This window comes from Gymnogyps californianus, chromosome 1 (assembly GCF_018139145.2).
Source record: "Gymnogyps californianus isolate 813 chromosome 1, ASM1813914v2, whole genome shotgun sequence".
In the NCBI taxonomy this organism is placed as follows: Eukaryota; Metazoa; Chordata; class Aves; order Accipitriformes; family Cathartidae; genus Gymnogyps; species Gymnogyps californianus.
The window spans coordinates 155,608,829-155,634,806 of record NC_059471.1 but is presented as its reverse complement, the minus strand read 5'-3'; the positions used below and the strand labels follow the sequence as shown (position 1 = coordinate 155,634,806).

The window sequence follows — 25,978 nt, the reverse complement described above, 5'->3', positions numbered from 1 at the left end:
ATGTCAGCAAAATGAATCCTTCGCTCCTTCCATCCTTCTCTGGGAGAGAGGTCGATCTGTCATGACCGATGTGCGCTGAGAACAGCGTTAGGAAGTCTCCTGATGTAGTTAGCCTGTTCTATTGCAAGTGCAGCTGGAAACTAGGTGAGCCCAGCTCTACTTTCCGGCGGGACCTTTTCCCAGCTGCTGCTGGTGCTCCTCGGTGACTGCCGCACTCATCCGTGCTCCTGAGGAGAGCCGGGCTCAGGAAGAGCCCTGTGGTGAAAGGGTCCCCCTGGTCTTTGTGCCCGCTATCCCCTAGAGCAACACTAATGCTGCGTGGATGTCCTGACACATAGCTATGCCCTCATCGCTGCGCCTTCTCCTTTTCCACCTGGACATTTATTATTGCTTCAGGCCCCAAAACTCCGCGCGCAGCCTGTGGTAAGCGAGGGCCTGTCCCCAGGCACCACTCGGCCTGGCCAGCGGGCTGAGGGACGGGACTACCAGCCTCCCGGCCTCGCTCCGCCATGGGGGAGCACAGTCGGGAAAGAGGGATGCCCCATGCAAACCAGCAGCGGGCCCTGGGGCCGCCCCGGTCACGGAGCAGATAGCGGGAGCCCCCGCCGACCCAACCGGCCCCTCCGCACCTCCGGCCGCCCCTGAGGGGAGCGGCCGTTGGGTGGCCCCCTCCCCCGCCCCTTCCTGGGCTGCGCGTGCAGCGGGACGAGGCACGAGCTCACGACGGGTCAACACCGAGGAGACGGGGTGTGCCGGGAGGGAGGCGGCCGGCGCCGCGCGGCCGGAGGGAGGGGCGGAGGGAGGGGCGGTGGGCCCCGGCGGGCCGGCCACGGGCGGGGGCGGGGCCTGCTGGCACTGCCCCGCCCCGTCCCTCACACCTCCCCCCGCGGAGCGGGGCGGGGGCCTTGGCTCCTCCCCTCCCCACCGCCCCCGCTCCCGCCCGCGCGCGCCGGAGGGGGCGGGGCGGGCGCGCCCCCGCGCAGACGCGGACGGCGGGGCGCGCGCAGGTGGCGGGCGGCCCCGCTGCGCTCGCCGCCGCCGCGGGCCGGCCTCCGCCGGGGTTAGCGCGTCGCCGGCGGGGAGGGAGTGAGCGCCGGGCGGTCGGGTCCGGGCTGCTGCTGCCGCCGCCTCCTCCTCCCACGTGAAGGGCCGTAGCCGCCCGGGCGAGCGCCGCGGCCGGCCGAGGAGCCCCGCTGCTCCGCAGCGCGGGGGCTTCCCCTCCGCCTCCCCGCCCGGGGGCCGAGCCGAGGCGCTCGCGGGCCCTGCGGGGCCCCGTTGCCCCGCGCCCGCCCCGCTCCCGCCCCGCCGCTTCTGGCAGGCGGCTGGCGCCGCGGCGCTGCCCCTGTGAGTACTCCTCACGGGGTGGGCGTGGGGAGGGGGGGCTGCGGAGGCCCCCCGCCCCCGGGCGTCCCAGCCCCGCCGGCGGTGGATGCGACCGGGAGGAGCCGCCGAGCCCGCCCAGCCCTTTCAGCCCGCGGGGGGGACGCAGGGTGCCGCGATGACTTGACGCCGGGCCGCGGCGTGCTGTGCCGTGCCGTGCCATGGAGGGGATGACACGCTTCGTGGTGGCCTCGGCGGCCGCGGCGCGGTGGCGGCCGGCGCTGCCCGCGCTGCTGCCGCTGCTGCTCGCCGTGCCGGCGCTGCGGGGCTCGCCCGCCGCAGGTAAGGGAACAAAGGGGGCCCGCGGAGCCGGCCGGGCCGCGGCAGGTGTGCCGGGCCGGGGCCGGGCCGTGAGGGGAGGGGGGTCGGCCGCCGTTGCCGAGGGCAGCCGTCCCCGCGCGCCGGTGTCCGTGAGCGGGCGCGTGCGGGGGGAGGCAGCGCCGGTAACAATGCGGCGGTGCCCGCGGGCGGGCGGGCGGGGGCCGCCTGTGCGCGCGGCGCTGCTGCGGAGCTCCGCCAGAAAACGCGCGCATTGTTCCTGGCCAAACCCCGTCCGCTCTGGCGTGGGGCCGTGGGCAGCCCCGACGCGCGGGGGCGGGGGCTGGGACCCGTTCCGTGGAAGCGAAGGAGAGAACCGGTGTGGGGAGGGGTGTTGGTGGCAGCCCTGCCCCAGACCTCTCGGGGGACCCGGTGTGTCGGGCGTGTGGGATGTCCTGTGCGAGCCGGTGGTCGCCCGGAGTTGTGGTCCCAGCGCCCGCTCCCCTCTGCCCCGCCTGCGGCTCTCGGAGTGCCCGGGGTGTTTGGGGGTGCCAGGCGGTGGTAGCACCTGCGGTGTGCAGGGCAGCCTGGTTCTCCTTCGCCTTTCAAGTTCGGAAGCATCAGAGCCCCTCGAAACGCACCGTGCTACTTTCCAGGCACAGCCGTGGTATGACTTGTGCGTGGAGAGAACTGTTCGGGCTTCAGAGGGTGGTGTATTCAGTAGATGTTTCAAAATAGCCAGGAATCAGTGACCCCCTTTTTTCTCTCTTCTTTTCTCTGGTGGCTCTAGATATCAAAATTAGTCTGTAGTTAAGAAGACAGTTTAATCACAAAGATGTCTCATTTGGTTCTGCTCCCATAGCACTTCTTGGTTCATCTTCAATACTTTTTTTAAAAAAAAGCAACAACTAACATTTCATAGAAAGGGACAAACTTACTGTGACTGTAGGTTTTCTTTTTGGTAGGTAACAGGTGTAAAGTAATACATTTTTATCAACATCAATAAATTGTTGATAAGTGGTAAGAGGTGATAAGAACCTGTATTAATCTGTTTCATGAAGTGGACCAACTAGTGTTGACTCTTTTATTTAAACATGAGAATCGTGGTGATTATTGTTGGGTGCTTAAGAAGCCTTGGTGTTACAAAACATGCTTATCTTTTTAATAATACTTTATTTCTACTTCAGAAAGTAGTTCGTGTTTTGGTGGTGACTGGTTAGCTTTTCAGGGAAGTTACGCTCTGCTCCAGCTCCCTTCGTAGCCAGCAAGAGATGTTCCATTTCCAGCCTATGTGAAAGTTGATAATTTCTAGCAAGCTTCAGAGATTCTTTTTCTTAAATAGAACAGGCTTTGCATACAAATAGGAGGAGGCAAAGCAGTAGGTTTGTAAGTTGGAGATTTGCTTGGGGTTTTTTGCCTCTTTGAGGTTAATAGAATGGGTGGGTTTCTTTTTCTAGATTTTCATAGTAAGTCAGTGAAAGCTTTTGTTTAATTGTTTGTCTAATACTTAGTAGTTCTTAATTAAACATTGCTGTGGATTTCTGTAAACTTCTGTGTGATTGCTGTGCATTCTTGTGTAACTTAAAAACAGCAGTAGGAATATTATGTAACTTAGCCAGTGTTTGGGCTGCTGGAAGAGAGCACTCAGAGACAACAGATCTCGCCCAAAGCGATGCTTTCCTGCTCAGTCTAGGGCAGGAGCCTTCAAGCTGTTTTGATTTGCGAGTCCTCTACATTTTCTCTTACCACTGGGCATGTGAACAATGAACTTCAGCATACTAAGAGCAAACTTGCTCTTCAGAGGATGCTTTTCGTACATATCTCAGAAATGGTCCATTGATCGCAGAGTTTCAAAGACCGCAGGTTGCAGAGAACAAGAATATTTTGTTCCTTTTCGGTTAAGGTGAAATGCTTTGTTAAAAAGCATGACAGGAGTCTGATTTCTCTGTCCTGGGCCCATAATGTTTAAAAAAATTAGGACACAGCCTTTATCCTAATCTTTTCTTTAGCCTTGAAATGTTTTGATGGTATAATGGTTGGTGTGAAACAGAAGACGTGTACTGGTCATATGCAGTAGGCTTGGACAACATTCACTTAATTGCTCAACAGATTTACAACTCCCTGAGTATCTCTCTTGGGTGCAGTTCATTTGCTTTTCAGTGCCATTTGGTCTTGACCAGTTTAGGAACAGTAAGAGCAAATTCCTACAGCTTTGAGTTATGCAGGAGAGGCATACAGTAAGAGTGGAATGGCTGTTAGAGCCACTTGCTTGCAGTTGAAATAGCAAAGTGAATGTCAGTACTTACGAAAATTTAGTAGTAAATCAACTTGGGTTTTGGAATGCTTGATCCAGCTCCCACTGAAGTCACATGTCGCTGAATCAGGGCTTCAGCTTCCACAGTGAAGCAGATGCTGAACTCTTGGTATGTGGATAGGCTGCTAGTGTGCTAAAGGTAGGTATGCATTTGAGCACCTCTGTGAACTAGGGCTTTGGTCAGGCTCTGTGAATGTCTTGCTGCTCAGCCCAGGCTGTGTTTTTGCTTTTGTTCCATTGCACAATCTGTGCAACTCCCGCACTGACAATCAGGAGGCTTTATCTTGTCTTGCTGCACTGTTTTCATGGGAGAGAGGAGAGCTATGTGCCGGACTCGGAAAAGTCTGCAGTGAGTCTTCTCAGAGACTCGGGGACCAAAGACAAGTTGTGGAGGTCAGGCAAGGAATCAGATGTAGCAGCCTTATGGGACAGTTGCAGGATATTGTTTATTCAACTTAATTGCATGAGGGTGTTGCAGACACTTGAGTTGGCATCATGTCTCTTGTGGCCAGTTCAGCTTGTCAAGCTTGCTTCCAGTTCATTTTCACAGAAGACCAATATGGTTGGAGGATTCCCTTTAAGACTGCTTTCGATGCTGTGCTTGCTTTATTTATGTCAGCCTCGTGTCTGCAAGCTACACTTGTAGTCTTGCCAGAGGAAATGTGGTTTTTGTTTGCATGTTCTTTCAAGAAGTTAGAATGCTAAACAAGCTAGTGGACAGTGCAGCTTTTTGTTCAGTTGTGTCTGTTTTGTGAGTGACATTTGGTTTTTGTGAAGCAAGGTCTTGGATTTCTCAGGCAGGGCTGGGACTTGAAATACAGCATGTCTTTGACAAAGTAGGCTTTAACAGCTTTGACCTACCTTGGGTAATAGATTTCAGGCACTGGACACATTGAAGAGCAGTGATTCTTGCTGCAGCACAAATCTTTTCCAAGAGGTCTTGGGAAGCTGATGATTGTGGTAAGTGGCAGGTTCTGACAACCCAGTTCTTATTTCCCAATTCAGAAGGGGAGGGGGCGGGGGGGGGTGGGCAGTTGCTTGGGAGAGAAGTGAAGCAGAATAGACTTCTTAATAATATAGTCTCACTTCAACTGTGGGAGACATGGCTTTCCTTCATTTGAAAGTAAATCTGTTTATGGCTCACGTCCTAAACTACCAGTGAGTCTCCAGCCTTGCCCATTGTGGCATACAGTATGAATAACGCTAATTGCGTAAGAGTTATTATGGACGATGTCCTTAACTACTAGTGTGCCTCCAGCCTGGCCTGTTGTGGCATACAGCATGAATAACATTAATTGCATAAGAGTTATTAAATAGAGTGTGTCGTGGGAACCTATGTATAAATAAAAAGCCATAAGGAAATAGCACAAGTTGTCTTTTAAATTTTGTCTCAGAACCCCAAAATTAAGTCAAATGGTAGCATTAAATGAACAATGCAGACTTAATTTCTTTTTTGGCTCACGTATAAGAATCACATTTTCATGGAGCCCTTGTCAGTGTGGCCAGTTTTGCACTCTGGAGTTGCATGACATGATGTCTTTTTTTTTATCTCTTTATAAGTCATATATTTCTGTGCTTTTCTTTAGTGGTTGCTAAACACACATGAGCTCAATAACAAATTTGATTGACACTCCCTATATGTGCTGTGTTTTCAGCTGTTGATGTTATTGGAGACAGCTGTTTTGGAAGACTAAGGGAAAACCTTTCATAAGAGCAATGGATTAGTGGTGTCTTCTTCCTAACGCATGAGATGGGGAAAAGATACAACTGACCATCAGTACTCATGTCACTGATTACATCAATGTAATTAATTGCGTGTAAAATGCACAGAATAAATATGGGAAAAAGGTAGACTGGGCTGATTGTGCTAGCTTTTATTAAAGCTGTAAGATGTTATAAGATGCTTGTAAGAAATATTACTGCTTTGCAGTGGAGTTGAGAACAAACTTAACTATTTCAACTGAAATTTTATAAATTGTGCATTTTGCTATGGGCTGAAGCTATTTTTTCTTTGCAAAATGTCAGTTGAAAGAGTTCGGCTACTTCTGATGTTGAGGCAAGAGGAAAACAATGGTTTCTGCTTTGAGTTCTGCCAGCTTCTTTTCTGAACAACTTTAATACCCTTATGCTTTGGAGCATGCAGTTAAACTTTGGCAGATTGTGTCTGCTCGAAAGGGGATGTTTTCTCTGCTGCTGCTTTGAAAGTGATTTTTTTCAAAAGCTTGTAACAACTGAATTTAGGCACACATGGCTGTGATAGAGGTGATGCATTTTTTTGTCTGCTAAAACTTGGATATAGCCTATTTTCATGGAACCTCAAAGTGTAAACCTCTAAAAAATAGTGTTGAAAGGAAGAATCAGAAGTAGAGAAGATAAGGGACTGGGACAAGACTGGAAGAGATGTGGCCGAAAGCATCAAGCTTGGAATTTAGGAACAGGGAAGCGTGTGCGCGCTGCTCTGGGACACTTTCTCCAGAATTTGGCACAGAACCCAGGGCTTCAGAGTGTTGGCCCTTTTCTCCTCTCAGCCAGGAGCATGATAATCTGCTGCTGCTCTTCGAACATTTCGTGAAAGTGCATGTTTCAGCCTTGTGACAGAAGTGTTTTTCAGACTTTGTTTTAAAAACTGGAAAATTTCTTCCACAGAAGTTGTAGCGGCATATGAAGACTGTAAAGGCAAAAATCAGCAAGTTGGAAATACTGACGTTACAATAACCTGTACAATTTTAAAATTCTTCTGTGCCTTTAAGTTATGGTACAGCTATACTCACATGATCACAAAGTGTATACCCATGTAGATAATATTTATAGCTATATAGGCACCTGCATATAAAAATCTGTATATACGCATACCCACACGCAGACAGGATGCTCATTGCATTCAGTGTACAAAACTGATCCTCCTCTGGGGAGAAATGGGTGTTGGATAGCAAATGAAGAAGTTATCTGTAGCACTCCTGCTCCTTTTGTAGCAGATGTTCAAAGGTGTGAAATGAGTGAGTGTATAGGGTTTGCATGGCAAGGTTTTGGTAGCAGGGGAGGGGGCTACAGGGATGGCTTCTGTGAGAAGCTGCTGGAAGCTTCCCCTGTGTCTGACAGAGCCAATGCCAGCTGGCTCCAAGACAGACCTGCCACTGGCCAAGGCCAAGCCCATCAGCGATGGTGGTAGAGCCTCTGTGATAACATATTTGAGAAGGGGAAAAAAACCTGCACAACTGCAGCTGGAGAGGGGAGTGAGAATATGTGAGAGAAACAACACTGCAGACACCAAGGTCAGTGAAGAAGGAGGGGGGAGGAGGTGCTCCAGGCGCCAGGGCAGAGATTCCCCTGCAGCCTGTGGTGAAGACCATAGTGAAGGCAGGCTGTCCCCTGCAGCCCATGGAGGTTAACGGTGGAACAGATATCCACCTGCAGCCCATGGAGGACCCCATGCTGGAGCAGGTGGATGTGGCCGAAGGAGGCTGTGACCCTGTGGGAAACCCGTGCTGGAGCAGGCTCCTGGCAGGACCTGAGGAGAGAGGAGACCACGCTGGAGCAGGTTTGCTGGCAGGACTTGTGACCCCATGGGGGACCCACGCTGGAGCAGTCTGTTCCTGAAGGACTGCACCCTGTGGAAGGGACTCACGTTGGAGCAGTTCATGAAGAACTGTAGCCCGTGGGAAGGACTCATGTTGGAGAAGTTCGTGGAGGACTGTCTCCCATGGGAGGGACCCCACGCTGGAGCAGGGGAAGAGTGTGAGGAGTCCTCCCCCTGAGGAGGAAGGAGTGGCAGAGACAATGTATGATGAACTGACTGCAACCCCCATTCCCCATCCTGCTGTGCTGCTGTGGGGGAGGAGGTAGAGAAAAATCGGGAGTAAAGTTAAGCCCAGGAAGAAGGGAGGGGTGGGTGGAACGTGTTTTAAGATTTTGTTTTTATTTCTCATTATCCTACTCTGATTTGATTGGTAATAAATTAATTTTCCTTGAGTATGGTCTGTTTTGCCTGTGACAGTAATTGGTGAATGATCTCTCCCTGTCCTTATTTTGACCCATGAGCCTTTCATTTTATTTTCTCTCCCCTGTCCAGCTGAGGAGGGGGAGTGATAGAGCAGCTTTGGTGGACACCTGGCATCCAGCCAGGGTCAACCCACCACAATGAGGCGAGGGACAGGGAAGTTTGAATAAAGGTTTCACTGTTAATGTAATTAAATGCTGTCCTAGACAATTGAATTGTGTTGCTGTGGCAGAGTTTCAGTGATGTGAGCAAGTTGCTTAAACTAAGCTTTCCACAGGTGGTCACTAGCTGGGTGTTCCTCATTTACTGGACATGAGACCTCTGGGATCTGTGTTGCAGAAATGCTGAGTGCTTGCAGCTGCCAAAGAAGTCAAGGGGAGCTGTTCTTGAATAGATGTTGTGTCTGTAATTCTAAATACTCATTAATGTTTCAAATTAGGCACTCAGAATTTGACCTCGTTTCTTAGTTTCACCAGTTGTAAAATGTAATTTCTTAGATGTAATTCCTTGTTTGATTTTCAAAATAGTATGAAATGTTCAGATGCAATAACAGTGAGCACAAAAGAAAAGTTCATCAGAAAGCCGAAGACTTTTGTCTTTAGAACAGTAAAGATCCAGTGGATGATAAACCAGTCTACTGAACTTGAATCCACCGAAGTGTAAGAAATAAAATATTTGTAAGCAAAGAGAAAGTAACAGGTGGTGGTGTAACAGTATGCATTTACCATATTAAGACTTTTCTTGTGAGACTTAACTAGCCTTATAGATGGGAAGACGTACTATGCTGTATCAAAGTGTAGTAGGATTTTGTTTGATTTTTTTTAAAAATCAAATCTTCATAACAAGAACTCATATTTATGGTTGCTGATGTTGTTGCTTACTTTCAGTTCTAGCAGTTTCAGCCTACATCCCCTACCTGCTTGGTCTTCACACACAAACTGTTTTCTAATCCTTCAGTCCTCTTCCATTTTCCCATCTGATTTAGAGAGGCTTCTCTTCTATGAATTAGTTCCCTGTATAGAATTTTGAATTGGCTTTAGCCATCTGGTGAAGACTTTGTGTCTGGTCTTGTGGTTTGAAATAGAGGTAAGAGGCTAAAATTCACCAGCAGATAAGGGGAGGAGGAGGGAGGAATGCTGGAAACATAGTAAAAGCAGGGCCTGAAAATCCAGATGCTTTTCAGTAAGGAACATGCATAATAGTGTCATACTGAAGGGGCTGAAAACCTGCACAGCCGTAGGATGGGGAATAGGCAATGCAACAGTGCTGTACAAAGGGATCTGGTGTTTATCGTGGATCACAAACAGAATGTGATTCAACAGGATCACAGTGGTGCTGGATCTCATGAACACATGGGTTATGGTCTTTGGCATATCCTGTGTAATAACTTGTTTGTTCTCTTCAGTGGCAGAAGAGCTCCAGCTGGAATGCTGTGTCTAGTATGGGACCTTGTCCTTCAAGGAAGAGACAGGCTACTGGAGACAGTTCAGATCACAGAAGTATTGGAGTTGCCTAATCTAGAACAAAAAACCAGGTGCTTTATTCAAACATATAAAAATACAGAGAGAAGTGTAATAAACAGTTGTTTATGTTGAGTAAGAAAAGAAGTAAAAGACTTGAATTGCAGATCCAACTGCTGATATTTCTAACAGTGGAGGTAATGAAACTCTGAAACACATGGTTTGGGGCAATAATGTAATCTGTCACCAGGGTTGTAAGAACAGCTTGTATAATGATGTAACAGAAGTGGATTGCAACAGTGATTCCACAGTGGTGTAAAACGATGGAGTAGATGACCTGCTAAAATATTTTGCAATTCTATTTTTGTGAGATTCTACAAATAATGTAATTTATGTCCAGACTGCAACGTTGGGGCCAATATCCGTTCATTACTGAAAACTTTGGTGTGCTGTTCAAGTGAAGAAGCAATCGGTGGTTGTGTAGTTAAATATTGTGTCATAATGTTTATGCAGAGAAAAACTGAATTAGGATTTCATAGGTAGCCTTAGTAATGATACTTCCTAACTTTTGAATGATTGATTTTAGGCTTAACGGTTTTGTACGGTTTCAAAGAATATTTTGTAATCCTTGTTCTAGTGACTTTATCCTTAGTAATAACGGGCGGAAGGAACACACTAATTTTTTAAGTTAGTCTCTGTGCAAGTTCAGTTTCTCAAGCATTTTATAATACTGCATAGATTATCACTGAGAGGACAGTTACAAGTAAATGGTGTGGGTGTGATTCTGCCTGTCTTACCTTTATTCATCAACTGAATTATTAGCTTTTGTATATCTGACAGGTGGGATGGAAAGAGAGGCAGTATTAGTGCTCCAAATACTTTATTGATATTTCTATGAAACGTATAGTTGGGCAAGCTGGGAACTTGTTCATTTGGCACAGAATTTAGGATTTACCCTTGCCCTTAGCGAAGGGAGAGATGGTGGAAGGAAGAGGTCCGAAGTGATGCAAGATAATTGGGAGACTGAGCAAATAAAAACCACTAGACCAAATCTTTCAGTTGCCTGTACTGCTGGCCAGTGCAGCACACGGCTGAGGTCTGGGTTGAAGGGAGAATGCAAAGCTTCTGTTCTTCAGTAGCTGAGAGACAGCCGGTGCCCCACCTGGTGACTGGGAAGTGGCTGAGTTTCCTGACTGGAGTGGCAACTCTTGGGAGGGCAGCGTGGATGTCCCGGCCAGAGCTGTGCGCTTGCTGGCCTCCGCTCAGGTGTGTGCAGTACTTCTCAGCTCTGCAGCGAGTGTGTCCTGACAAAGCTTTTCTGGACAGTTAAGACAGCGGGGAGCTGTCATTGTGCCCTTTATTGGAAATCAGTTGGTATGGCAGGGTGAGTGAGAGAGGGAGGACAGGAGCTTTGATCAGGAGGATACTGAAATAAGGAACAGCAAAGATAACACTAGGGGCTGGGGCTACTGTAGGAGTGGGTGAAATGGGGAATATGGATTAGGGTATTGATAGTGGAAGGCTTAGCTGAGAAGTGCTGTGGTAAGAGGAGGGCTGCTTGATATTGGTAAGCTGGAAGTTTTTGTGGCTCCCCTGTGCATTTGACTTGAGCATCCTCACTTTAGAGCTTGACCTAGAGCTATGCAGAAGAAACTGGGGCACTTACATAGGGCATTTTCTAAAGGGGTAGCTGGGCTCAGTTTTAGTAGAAGACTCTCAGGTGCCTGGTAAGATATATTTGAGAACTGTAAATGCACCTGAAAGTATATGGTCACATAGGACAGGTAGAGAATATTGGTAAAGATGTTTTTTCTTAAGTGGTATTGATAAAACTTACAGATTTTGTTTTAGCCTATTTTTTCTTAATTCACACCATTTTGGACTGAATTTCCTATTGAGTGTTTTCATACTGAATAAGAAAATCAAACTGGTATCATTTCTTACATGAGAAGGGTCTCCTTTTGTTTGCTCCCCAGCCAATAGAGTATGGAGCTAGTTTGTGGATACTCTCTAAGTAAAAGTTCTTTCCTCATTTAAAGGCAATTGTTTGATACTGCAGGGTGGTGCAGGGACTGTTTATTCTCCTTCTAGTTGCGTGTGAACTCGATTAGATGTTGAGCCTGTCTCACCTTTTTCTGTGGCCCGTAATTCTATTGTAAATAAATTCCACCTCATGTATGCAGATTGCAGTGAGCACTGCTCAACCACAAAGCCACAGTGATTTAGTTCAGCATTATTTGGAGACAAATCTCCAAGCATTTATGTAGCAGACCCCTCTGGGCTAATGTCATGTTACTTTTTGAATGGAAGGAAGATGGTTGTTTATCAGCTACACTGGATTCTGATTAGGTAGCTCCTCCAGTGGATGTCTGTATTTAAAACTGGAGCTAGTGCTGAATTGGGACTAACTTGTGTGATATATTGGGATAGAAATTGCATGTCACAGAACAAAATCCTGATCTAGAGCAGAAGTCTGGTTTGAAGATGTTTTCAATTAGAAGCTGACAGTGACCTTACTTCCTGTCCTTATGCTGAAAGATGAAACAGATTTGGGCTTCCAGCCATTGACATTCAATTTTTAGAAGATGTAATTTGTTCCACTCTGAAAGAACAAAAAAAAAAAAAAAAAGTTTTTCCTTTGTCTTTCCAAAGTGCATGTGCTTTTTATAGTAACTCGGTTAAAAAAAAAAATACGTAAATGCTTATCAACATAGTAATCAAGGTTTTGTCAAGAAATATTTTATCCAGTATTAGTACAAGCAAGGAAGTTTCAAGGAAATAAATTGTGTTAGTCTGTTTACTTTGTTTTTTTCTGTGAGTAGTTGCTCTGCTGCTTCTACCGCAGTCAGGTTCTTAAAAGTGTAAAAATTGTCAGAAGGATTAGGATAGCTGAGGAATGTGAAATGAATGCAAATCCATTTTGCGGCTTTTTAAATTGACTGGATTCCAAGTAGACAGTGTCACTTGAAAGTATAATCTTCTTAAAATCCTGGGAGCATTAGAAACTTAGAAACAAAACCGAACATAGTTTCCGTACTGGAGTATTAATTCTTATGATTCTTTAGCATTTACTGCTGCTATTTACTGTGTGTGAAGTTCATGAAGCACTGAGGTCAGGTGAAGATAGTTCTAGAAATCTTAATGTTAAAGAGGTTCTTTCAGATTTACTAAAACAACACTCAAATTAGTTGTTTTCATGTATTTCTTGAATGAGCCAAAACCATCATTAAAACATGCTACTGATGTGTGAGATTGCACTGACAGTTTAGAATGGTTGTATTATATTTGGAAATAAAATACACCCTTGAAGAACAGAATGCAAGTTTTATGTTGTATCATGTATTCAGTACAAACATCCATGTCATTTAGGTAAGATACTTCAGAAATATCCTGCAGTACTTTCCCTCATTCCTAAATAGTATCAACCTTGGAGGTCACATCTAAAACTTGTTTTCTGTAAATACATTGTTAAATAGCTTTCTAGATGTTTTTAAAAGCAGAAAAATACATAAATTTTACATCTTCCAAATGCAGGTGCAAGAGTTAATATGCTTTCTGAAGACAGGTATTTTGAATTGAGTGAATACTTCAAGCTCCTACTCCCATTTCTCATACATCAGAAGTTACATTGCTAATGAATTAGTGGACTTGGGTTTTATGAAGATGTATTTTGAGATTCATTACTTTTAGTTTTGAGAGAGTTGAAAAAAAAATGAGAATTTTACCAGTAGAATGAAAGTAATGAATTAATGATAGCTATTGGAATTCTTTTGCATATTTAAGATCGATCTTTGTGGACTTGAATTATTTGGAGGAGGACAGGTGAAAAGCACAGGTGCATGTTAAGTACAGTTTGTCATAGACAGTCAAAGCAACCACCCAAACCAGCAGATGTTTACGTGGAACATGCATATAAGCTCAGGCATGTAGTACTAGTTTGTGCTCATAATGCATTAATATGTGTGTGTTTTGTTTTTTTGTTTGTTTTTTTCTTTTTTTCCCCTTGGGAGATGAGGGAAAACTTTAAATGAGGTTGTTTATTTTCATGATTAAAGAATGCATAAAGGGTTGAAGACTATCTGTGCAGGTTTGCCTGTATGAACTCTCCCAAAGTTTAATTGGGGCCTGTCCCTCAAGTTCTATTTCTGTTGTGCTCACCTTAGGAGCTACATCATACAGTAATCTGATACCAGTTTACTCTGGTAATTCTACAATGCCTTCGTTAAGTGTTTCTTTTATTGTAATGTAAAGGAGCGTGAACATAGTATGTCAGCAGGGAAGTAGTAGAATAGGGAGCTATGGGAAGTTGATGAGATGGGGAACCCAAATGATCAAAGCTTTCATTAGACTAGCTATCTTTATAACCTACAGTATTTTTGTTGTGCTAAATTTTGTACAGTTCATCTTGCCTGGAAGCTTGGTAAGGTCATAAGCTTGTTCATGCTTCCTGAATTGTTGCTGCAGTGTAAAAGAAATAGCATTACTGCATCCTTTCTAATTTCTGGGACTGGATTCCTTGCTGCTTCAAATATGTTGACAGTAGAACTGTTAAGTCGAGGCAAGAATTTCATCCTGTGTTTGCAGGTCTAAAGAATTTAGAGCTTTCAAATTGCAGCTCTGTTATCTCTAGCTAGGTGGAAAATATTGAAATAGGAGTTTTGTTTGAAACCTGTGTATTTAAAAAGAATGTTTGGGTTTTTTTGCTAATTTGCTTTCATGAAAGAATATCTAAGACAGGTAAATCAAAGCCAGTGGGATATGTTATTAACAATAAATGTCTTGTATGTCTCATAATTAAACTCCTGTTCATAGTCTTTTGGGGGAACAGGTTTGTTTTTTCTCAATGTGCAGGATTTTTTTTGTATTTGAGAAGTTGAAAAGAACATGGTAGGTGTAATTTTTTTATTAAACACTTATGTGCCTGCAAAAATTTTTCAGTGGCTGTATAATTGAGTTAGTAGCATGACTTGTGATGGTGTAGTCTCTGACAGTCATATCAATAGCCTGTTTTCCATCCAAAAAATCTTGCAGACCTCCTCATAGCATTCTCTGTTGGTGTTTATGGAAAATGGCACATTTCTAAATAAAAATCATGCTTTGGTAAGTGGGCTGTTCATGAAGCAATCAATTTCTATTTTAAACGAGTAAACCCACAAGATTTTCCTTTGTTTTTACACATTACAGCAGGTGTTATGTATATTGAATCAGAAGACACAACAATAATAGAGTCAAAGCTAGTCTTTTGAACTCAGCCTTGTTTCATATCGATGTTTTATGTTTGTCTGGAATGTTGAATTGTCATAATATGTACCTATTCACATAGAGGCACAAGACCAAGAGATTTCAGTTCACAAACATGGTAACATGGTTCCTTTTATCCAGTATAGTAAACTTCGAATCCTTTTCTTTCTCTTTTTTTCCCCTCTTGGAAGAAAATCCTTTTATGGGATTTAAAAAAAAAAAAAAAATATCAACATTCCCTTCTGTGCTTTCCCCAATGCTCCTCTTTTCCCCCATATATTCTGCCCTCTTTGCTACGTCTCTGTCTTGGAGTGAAAGTTGCAGGGAGTTCCATCTTACCTCCTACTGAAAACCAGAAAAAAAAATGATGTGATTCCAGCTTTTGTTGGTTTTGCACTCTGTATACTTCTTCCAAGCTCTTAAGGAGGAGAGTAGAACTTGTTAGGCATGGGCGGGGTTTTTTCTTGTTGGGGAAGGGAAGACTTGGAAAAAGGGGAGGAGGAAGAAAGCAGGAGTGCAGTCTCTTGCCAGATGTGAATGATTTTCCCTCTTATGAAGCTGTGGCTCTGTGTTATTCCACGCAGGGGAAAATCCAGTTTAAGATCTTTCTATTACTTCTCTCTTAGCTTGTCACTTCAGCTTTTTGAATGGTTGTTGTGTAGGCTGTATTTTTAAAACAGTACTTTATTGGGATATTTTTACTGGTTTTGTTTTGTTTTGTGTTTTCTCCTTTAAATGGGATAGTTCTTGAAACCCTAACTTGAAGCACAGTCATGCAAAGAATTGTATTGGCACCTCTGGAGCGCAGAAATGAGTATCTGGGGATGTAAGGGAGCGGCAAGAACCTTTCAAAACACAGCTGCCACTGACGGAATGGCACCACAGCTCTATTTCACTCTGAAATTAATTTGTTAAGGAGCAACTGGATTAGAACTTGCTTGATCTTAAATAGCCTCTACTATTGAGAAACCCCCATTTTAACAGTAACTCCTTTCTCATTTGAACTCATTTACTGACTAGTAACTTTTATGACTGTTGCTCTTTCTGGAAGTCTTATCTTCTGAAAGGAAAGTGGATCTTTGTATTTTTAAGTAGTTCAACTGAGAGTACATAGTAAAATATTTTTCTTTAAGGAAATACTCATATGAATGATTGAATTAAAATGTCTCCTTGTTCCTCACTCATATTATACTTTGTATAGAAAGTTTAAGCTCCATAATTTGTCTAGATAAAGAATTTTCACTTCTATAACTGACAGATTTAGAGAAGTACTGGTCTTGCTAATGCATTTTAGTAGGGCTCTACATCCTTTTTTACAGTTGATGCCTTCTGGTTTAGGACTGGCTTCAACACTTGCCCTAGCATCAAAATGATTTACTGTTCAGTCCCCACGTGAGCACTTCAGTTCCTTTCTTCACACTATTTCTGCATACGCTCTTCCTGCATAGCCTCGCGGTCCCCAAGCTTTGCCAACACGCTAGGCTTCCCTCCATCTGCCTGCTTCCCTGCGCGACAGCCGCTGCTTTGTGCTTTGCAGTCCCGGAGGACTAGTTGGGGTACTGGCTAAACCGGTGTTGCTATTGCATTTTTGGCTCTCTTTTATTTCTCTACACTATATCGAATAGAAAACCACCTTGTAGTTACACCTGTATTACTGTGTGCGCAAATCAGGCCCTTACTATAAATTCATTCCAGTCTAACAAGCCATGCTTGTCTATAGGGCAGCAAATGCATCCTTGGGCATTCTGAGGTGAACGCAAGAATACATGTTTAGAGGTCTTGGAGGTCTTAACTCGGCAAGCTACGCTGTCCAGGACCATGTGAAAAGCAAGAAAATTTTGGGAGTTAAGATTTGGGTGGCCCAATATGAAATGGTGAATGTGTAGCACCTGACTGAAATCAGGTTATAAAGTATCTATGATATATCATGCTGTCCACCCACTGAAGCGTTGCCGCTTTAGGTGTTTTCTGCATCATCCAAGAGAACAAGATTCCAATTAGTGGGCTTCAGCATTAAGTAGGTAGTGGAAATGTTTGTTTTCTGGCTTGATTCAACATTACCAGGTGAGAGACAGGATTTGAAAACACTGTTCATCAGCAATGGAGACAAAATATTTTGTAGCAAGTGCACTCAATTCCAGCAGACTTCTGCGAAGTTTTGAGTGCAAACTTGCTGGTGGCTGCTGCTGAGGGCAGCTTTCCAGTGAGCAGAAGAGTTAAATTAATGGTGTGGGGCCTGTTGTGTTGCCTTCCAGAGCAGGAGGGGCAGCAGGGATGTTGACAAGCGGCATGGTGGCATGTCAGTTCTCAGCCCCTTCTGAGGGAAACTGGGCAGAGGCAAAGTAATGCATTTTACAGTAGAAAATGCAGGAGTCTTCCTGAATGTTGTGGTACTGTGGAGGGTTGGGAGCAGAAAAGAATACTGAGATATTTTGGAGAAAAATATAAACCAGCGTGTTTCTTATTATGGAATAAATGGGTATGTTTTTATTTTTGTCTTGGTGGTCTTTTTAAGCCAAATGATACTGAACTCGGTATTTTTTTTTCTTCGTCTGTTGGCTTAATGATGGAACAGTGTCTTGGGGAGAGGAAGCCTCATCAGGGAGAAACTAATAAAAGTGAGTCATTTGAGGCTGTGCATATTGTAGGTCACTTTAGAGAGACTGTGTTTTTCCAATCTTGTATGGAGCTGGAAGTGTCACCCTTGTGGTTTCTTTAATTATGATTTAAGTATCACATGGATGTGAAGCATTAAAAATTCTAAAGCATCTCTGGGACTGAATTAAAAAAAGTCAGTGTTGCAATTCTCAGTGGTACTTAAAATGGAGGATGACTTTTTCACCAGAATAGGCTTTCATTGAAAAACAGACTTCCTGATATGTCCCTACATAATGGTGTAAAAGCTTTAGACCTTTTCCTGTTTTGCACAGTTAGCTTCGATAATAAAATTTTGCACTGCCACTAAGAACTAATGCAGGAGACTTTTCCAGGAGTATGTATTTCAACATATAATCTTAGTCATATTTCACTTCATTCACGCTGATATTTTTCATGGGTTCTGTTCCATAATTATTTGAAGATCAATAATAGGTGTATTTTTCTGTCTATCCTGTCTAGCAGTATAATGGTCTTTGAGATACTTGGAGAAATGTGAAGATCTCTCATGATGCTGAGTGTAACAGACTTAGGCTCTAATTAGGGCTGGTTTATGTAAACCAGTTTGGGAACTGACAAGTTCTCAGTTTCCTAATCCCTTGCAGAGGAAGGAGGAAAAAAACCAAACCTAGGAGGCTCAAGAGCACCATACAAATCTCAACTTGCTGACGTTTTAAAGAAAACTACAGGTGTTGGAGATGGCAAGTTTCATTAGATTTTCTTATTAGTTTTTTTGGTTTTAGATGGATGTTTTAGATGGCCTTTACTGGAATCTCCTCTACAGGAAACACCAACATGAGTCTTTGCTGTGAAGTGGTACTGTATTGAGTATTCAAATTTTCATAGTTTCATTTTTTTATCCCCTACATGTTCTCATACGTGTGTTGTAGGAATATTGGTATATGAATTGCATCTGAGAAGGGTGTAAGGACTTGCATGCGGGTTTACTACTCTTCTGTAAGGAAACTGTGGCACAAGCTTGATGTGGTGAAGTGCTTTTCATCAGTCACTGAGTTCTGCAGAGCAGGCATGAAACTAAAGATGCTTTCAGATTTCCCAGATGTTTGATAGAAAAACGGTATCAATAGCTTGTCCTTTAATATGTAGGTTTTTCTTCTTCCTAGACCAAACTCGAGTCAAATATACAGGTGCTGATTTTTCAGGTAGAGAAACATCATTCTTATGTCAAGAACATCACCTTATGGCACCCATGAGACCACATGTTGGCATATTAGTGGCATTTGATAACCAGTGACTACTTTTTAGGGGCTTAATGTCTTGAGGGCTTAACTTTTGCTTGGTTAAATGCAAGTCTGTTTATTTCACTGTACGTATACTTCAGTTTATGATGAGATTAACACTCCAAGCAATGTAATTTACCTCAGAAATGCTTAAAATGAAATAATCTTCACTATTTCAGCCAACTTAAAGCCTTTGGAAACTGTCTTCTGTGCAAAGGACTAGTGTCTTCCAGTGAACTTGATCTTTTTCTTGATGATTATATCTGTTGTATGTTATTTCTTAGAAATGAAATGCTTCCTGATGAAGGGAGGGAGGCGAGTGTTAAAGTGCTCTGGTTCTGTAAACCTGGAACTGAATGGGATAAGAGGGGAGAGGAAACAGAGGAAATGAGACTTTTTGTTGATTGGCGTAACATACTAGAAAGTAAGTGGACCATGACTGAATCTTGGCATTACAGTAGGCTAAAAAATGGTAAGCATATTTAGTCATGGTTTGGGGTATTTTAGGTCCCTAATAACAAAGGAAGAAGGGCTTTTTCCCTTTAAATCCTTATTTAAGTGATTTTATTCCCCAGTAACAGAAATTGATAGAACAAAATGGTGGCGAGGAGAGGGAAGGAATCCTTTACAGGTCTCTGGCATGCTGGCATTATGCAATTTCTTATTTGCCATGAGAAACAAGTGTTAATGTGTTTAATGAAAGATACCATAAACACTTCTCATTTACTAAAACTGGATTTTTGATAGTGAAAAACATTAGAGTACTCTTTTCCTTCTTCATCTGTGGGGAGGGGAGCATTCAGTTTTTAGATTGTAACAACTTTTACACTTCTATTAAAGTTGTTTTAGACCAGCTTTATGAACGAACTATTTAATATTCAGAGTAAAACCTCTCGGTTTATGACTATGGAAAGACCTACTATTACAGCTCCACCAGATACTACATAAGTACTTTTCTTCTAGATTAATCCTTGGGCATCATCTTACGGGCAGTATTCTGTGCAGTCATTTGTCATTTAAACAGCATTATTGCGGTTCTGTCGTGAACTATTATAAATTATCACACAATATACCAAACCAATGCATGATAAATGTAGGATACTACTTGGCAAACGTGAGAGGGATGTTGCTGGTTTAGGCTGCATTAAATGTGTTGGAGATCTTGCTTTGTCTGGGAACGTGAAAGAGACACGAAGTGACTTTCTGGATTGCAGGGACGTTGTTGGGAATTGGGAGTAATGTGCCCCGTGGGAGCCGAGTCGTTAAAGTGTACTCCACAAAGGTATCTGTTGTGATTAGGCATTAGCTTTAGATTAAAAAGCTAATTGAACCCATTTGTTTAAAGATGCCATAGAACAGATACTAGCACAGTGTACTGGGCTTTGTTTACTAATATGTTGAATAAAATTTCTGTAGGAAGCTGTTTTGTTTTTTATACAAATAGCACGTAGAGGCTAAGCTGATTTGTCTAGAGATAAACAGTGAAGGCCATATTGATATTATGGCAAAATGAAAAACAGTGATTTGGGGCAGGAGGGGAGTGTATCAGGAGGAGAAGGTGTTTGGTAGGCTGTTGAAGAGTTCACTGTGCAGCGGTGTGGCTGGGGATAATCTTTAAACCTGTGAATGGAAGCTGGGAAGTTTCCTTAGCTGTGTATGTAGCTGTTGTGTGTTGTGTCAACTGTTCAGGAAGGATATTGGCTAATTGGGAATGATTCAGAGAATATCCCCATGAGGCTTTGGAAAGGATGTTTCCAGGTGAAAATGTCAAAAAGAGCAGCCTAGTTAACATGTTCTAGAAACAGTGGAGATGTGACTTGATTTCTGTGTTGTGGAAAATAAAATTCTATAGTGGAAGGGCCCTTGGACCAGATAGGAAAGATTTTCAGTAAGGGGAAACTGAAGCTTAAAAACATTAGACTAGGAGTTGTGTAAGGTTTGTAACAATGAGGAATAGTTAACCATAGAGCAACTTACTGTGTTGGAAACTTTAAAAAGCAGGAGTCAATTTAGGCAAGATTTATGAACTGAATTAGGCCAGAGATGGGGCTGGAAGATCACATTGTTACTTACTGTCCTTATAAACTTCTGGCTATGTGCTGTAAAAGAATGAGGTTATGGAGTCTAATTATGTAGCATGGAATCTAATTCTCCTTTCCTTTGGCTCCAGTTACCTTCTGTTGGAGTAAATGACAAAACCTGCTCTGACCAAGAGGATATGATACTGCTTGTACTTGCTTCCGTTGGCTGGGATTTAGGGGAGATTGATACAAAGTTTTAGTGGTTTAAAAATAATCACTTCTGTTCCAAAAAAGTCAAGATTTCAAGATGGTAATGAATTGCAGTAAACTTATAGAATATGATGCTGAAAGCATAATATACAATCTGATAAATAAAACTTTGGCTGATATATCGGTTTTACAGTGTAATTCTGGAACACGAGATGTTCTGGAGGGTGACAGGGCACAACATGGGATGCTGGTGGTGCTGTGGCAGTCTCAGCAGTGGGGAGCTGGGTGTGAGCTGGGCTTTGTCACTACCACTCAGGCTGACTCTGCTCCTTCCTTTATTCCAGCAAGTGCTAGAGTGGAGTTGAGGTGTTACACAGCCCATTGTGGACTCGTACCAGGAAGGGTTCTGTGGGTGTAGAAGCAGATGGTTGTGTTTGGATAATATTCTGAATTCTCATGGAGAGCCCAGAAGAAAGAAGGGAAGGGAAAGAAGTCTGAGTCAACTTTTCCATCAAATGAGAAGTTCCCAAGAGATGTGTGCCACCATAAGTAGCAGAGGTAGCTCTAGAAATAAAACTATAAAAGGACCAGAGAACAAGTTGTAGACACCTCTTTCTTCCCTTCCCTATTGACTTCACTACACCAAAGGTTTAATTTGCTTGTAATATTGGGTAGTATTGAAAAAAAAAAAAAATTTTTTTTTTTGCACACCGGCGTCATGCCAAGGTTCAAATGGTACTGGCCAGTATTACTTGTAGTAGGGCTCTCCTCAAGCATATTTTACACACTGGCAACTGGTAGTGTGCAGAGTGAAGAAGCTGGAGTTAAACTGACACTTCTGTAGCAATGGAAACTTTTTAATAAATAATTCAATGCAGTACTATAGAAGCTGATATCTGTGGTGACCAATATCAATCATTTTAATGGTTCTCTCTCACTTCCTTGCTATGTTAGCCATTTACCTGGAGTATTTGTTGTTTTAAACTGTAAAGGGAAAGAGGGACAGAGGGGGGACAGCAATATCTCAGTAGTTTTGTTTGTGCAGTTTTCAGCTGTAACCTTTAAGGCCTCTGCTGAGTGAAATGCCGGCATAGGGTTTTGTCTGTGTCGTTCTGAGGAGAGATCCTATTGATCTTGTATTTGCTGTGATGAAGATGGCATCATCTGAACTGGACCCTTCAGGCCAAAACCATTTACCGTTTGCTAGCTGAACTAGTTTGTGTTTGTTCAGTTCAGTTGTTTGCTGCTGAATTTCTACCATGTTCAGAATCCTTATTGAATTTCTTGCTTCACAAGCTATATGCAGCAGAGCTATTACTCTTTTTTAACTTGTAGACTCCTGGTAGCTAGTAAAACTTGATGGTGATAGGATTTTCCCTTCTGAGTTTCCTTTTGTGGATGTTTTAAAAAATAGTATATGGTCTCCCCAGGAAACTGAGAAGTAAAGGTTGAAAAGTGTTGCTGTAATGACATTTGAGGGTTCCTGAATCCAGGTTTACACCAGGTTTCAAATTTAGTGCAGTGGTTGACCAAGTGGTTGACGCAATGGGTGCGGGAAAGACCAGCTGAATGGAAATGAGGCAACTATCTCATGGTTTTTCCTTAGAGAAATGAATGTGGCTTAAGAAGTGGTTTTTATTGATGGTGCCCTTTATTTTATTCACAGTTGACAGAAAATGTGAAAACTATGCAAGAAAAGAATGTGAGAAGTGGGAGAGGAAGATGTCTGATGGTGTGATTGAACAGGGTTGTGTTCTGAGAGGTCAGAGCAGTGAAGGACAGACTTGAAAAGGGCATGGCAGGTAAAGATGCAACTATAACAAAAAGAGCAACAAAAGACAACAGAGAATAAAAAAAATGCTCTTCAAAAACGGTATATCTAGGAAACTATGCTGCTTTGAAACTGAAGTAAATGAAAGTCTCCAGTTCTGTAGGTAGTGATGCATTTCAGTAAAATTACTCAAGAGCTCCAGTCCTACCATCCAAATACATTAATGTGAAAGAGTTGGCTGACAAAAAAAATAGCCATTTAGAACAGTTTTTGATGTGAAAACCTGCCAGTGTGGAAGAAACCAAGACAAGTCTGTCCCCTTTATTTTTCTCTTGAAATGACAAATAACTTAATTGTCAGTTAAAAACTGATGATGGATCTTTAAAGGTATGCGATGTGTTTGTGACAGTGAAACTTTTGGTTTTTGCTTAAAGTGAGGGCTGTAACTCTTGTTGCAGTATGTTGCATACAGAACAGCATATTCTGAAGTAATGCAAATTCATGGAATATATATCAGACCATGTGAAGATTCACAGTGTTGAAATGAATGATGGCACTGCCATGGAAGTTGTGGGAAAAGTTTTCAAGCAAGTGTTTAGGTAAAACACTTAAGCAAGTGTTCTCAAACCTTGCATGGCCACGTGAGGAGAAAGGTAACTTCCATCAATCAACTGCAAACTTCTTAAAGGAGGGTAGTGATTTCAGTTTATTCTGGGGTTTATATTCCTGTTACTGTAAAGGTTCAAATTAATTTCAGCAAATAGGTCTTGGAGGAGATAACATTCTGCCAGCGAAACTTCAATTCCCAAAACATGTTGGGAATTAAAGGAAATTGTTTGAATGGACAGTTTAAAAAACACTACCTGTTTTGATAACATACCTAGCAACTTTCATGTCTGGGGCTGTGTGTTTGGTGTGCTTTATCCACATTGCAGATACTGAAGTTTGTTTCTGCTTTACTCCTCTGTCTCTGCTGTTTTGCAGCAAAGGTCAAATTAACTCTGCGGTTACTCACGGCGAAGGAAACAGAGCAAGCTTGTAGTATTCATTTCTCTGATGATTTCTTCTAGTTTTCTGCAACTGAATGCAGTATGAATACAGTATTTTTCAGGTATTTGTCTAGGGTTTTTTTAATGTATTGATGCTCTTTGGACTCTTAACATCCCATGGCAGTGAGTTCCACAATTTAGTTATGTTTGGGGGGAAAATACTTGTGTATTGTTGCTATTAAACTTATGCTAGTTGATACATTTATTGAATTTTTTAACTATTTATTCTGAAATGTCATAGTTGGTTTTTTAATTCATCACATCTCTCCCACTCATGACTCTAGAAACCTCATTCTCGTAGTCTCACTTCCGTTGTCTCTCCTTCAGTCTGAAGAATCTTATAATGGAGCCAGTCTGTACCTACACTTTATCCTTAACCTTCTCTGTGACACCTCAATTTCTCTATTCTTTTTCGGGGGTGATAATTATAACTGTGCAGCACTTAAGATGAGATCACAGTGTTTGCATATAGTGTGGCATAATAACATGTTTCTGGTTCTCTATTCCTTTCCTAGTGGTCTTTAGTATTCTGTTTTGTGTCTTTGATTTCTGCTGAGCACTGAGCTGACATTTTGAAATCATGGTGGATGGTACTTCACAATCTCTTTTCCTGAGTTAGTAGTAGCTAACTTAGAGCTTACTGTTGCTTCTGTAGGTAGGGTTGTTTTTCCTCCTTTCTATACTTCACATTCATCAATCTTGAATTTCACCTAACACGATGGAAGCCTGTGGTGTCGGAAGAGCCTTCCACTGCTCTTCAGTGTCAGTTTTCAGTTGGGACTTTTCTGAAACGCTGTTGGCAAATGTTGTCAACTTATTCACCTCTCTGTTCCTGATCACGTTTTGAGGATTTTAAGCATTGTAGGTGCACCACTGCTGGAAATCTTTTTGCATTCTAAAGCTTTTAATTGATTCCTGCTGACATCTTGAGCGTAGTCCATAGTAGTTAAATTTAAGAGTTTTGATTAGGAGCCTTGTTAAAGGCTTTGAAAATCCAGTTAAAATTGTTTCAGGTAGATTAACATTGTGTACACACTGCTCTTCACAGAACTGTCACTGACATGAGATGTGATTTACTTCTACAAAAATTATTTGGGAACCTCTGAGATTACAACCATTAACTTTCACAGATCATTGTGCTTAGTCCATCTGCGCAAGGCAATTGGGTAGCAGGTCCAAGATAGAAATGCTGATGGATTGCAGGGAACTCAGTGTTTTGGGAAGGTAGATTTATGCTCTTGAAACTATAAGCAATGTGAACAAGAGTACTCTATAAGTGATGGAAGCTTTGTTCAAAAAGTAGGTCTTTTTGGAGGTACTTTCAGGATAAGCTTGGGAAGGAGGCTTATGCTTTTTGTCTGCTACCAGTAATACCCAACTCCAAGAAGAGGCTGCATGTTGTTGTTGTTATATACCTAGCACTTAGGGCGAGTGTAAAAGCAACACATCTCATGAGATTTATGTTTAAAGTGTTTGGGTGCTATCAATGGAGAGAAAAGTAGAGTCTTGCTATTTTGGCTTTCTTGGGGATTAGCAACTATTTACAGATGTTTTATTTCTTGGTTTACGCTATACCTATTTGCATTCAATTTGTAAGCAATCTGGAGTTACTTGTACCACTAGAAAAGATCTATGTGAATGAAAATGTTTTAGTTGCTCTTTCTGCATGCACATGTGTGTACATCCATGAAACAAGAGGTGAAGAAGCATTATACTTAATGTGCCAGTTCTCAGGAGGCTGAGTGGAATCTAGCTGAAATTACTTAAAAGCGAATAGTTGTGCCTCAGGATACTGTGTATATCTGAGCTCGGTGTACTCTATAGTTGGTTTTCTCATGTTTGTCTAATAAATGTTTATCATTGAACTTAAGAATTGCATGGTAGTATGCAACATTTCTCATACTGATCTTAAACCAAATATATTCATGCACACATAGATTTATATATACATACATGTATGTATACAGTATTTATATATACATACATGATGCATATAAAAATATAGGTATGCATGTATTTTGGCAATATTACTGCCTGATGTGCAGCAGTAAAAACCTGGAAAGTAAGAAATTTAACAGTTAGAAACCTATTTTGGGACCCATGAATTTAAGATCCTCAAAAAAAGAAGCTGTGTCTACTGAAATTCCATACATTTTCAACAAATCTTGGGATTACAGCTTAAAATCAAACAAGGCATAACTGTTTAACAGTTTTCCAGTCCATCCTTAAGCTGCTGAGTTGATGTGGTTCATCAGATCACCCCAAGTGGTGGAAATTTGCATGTGAGATCATTCTCTTAAAAATGTTTTTTTTTTTTTTTTTTAATAATTTTCTGCAACTTTTGAGTGGGCTCTTGATCTAGGAAACCGATTTAACTCAGA

The 25,978-nt window shown here is 42.6% G+C and overlaps 1 protein-coding gene across 1 annotated transcript in view; it reads left to right on the top strand.

Annotated features, from left to right (window-relative positions):
* Positions 1-1,541: 1,541 nt before the first annotated feature.
* Positions 1,542-25,978, top strand: part of KIAA1549 (KIAA1549 ortholog) — a 152,298-nt gene continuing 127,861 nt past the window's right edge. Inside the window, exon 1 of the mRNA XM_050907580.1 lies at positions 1,542-1,662. Within this exon, the coding sequence (XP_050763537.1) occupies positions 1,542-1,662 (121 nt within the window). The remainder of the gene's footprint in view (positions 1,663-25,978) is intronic.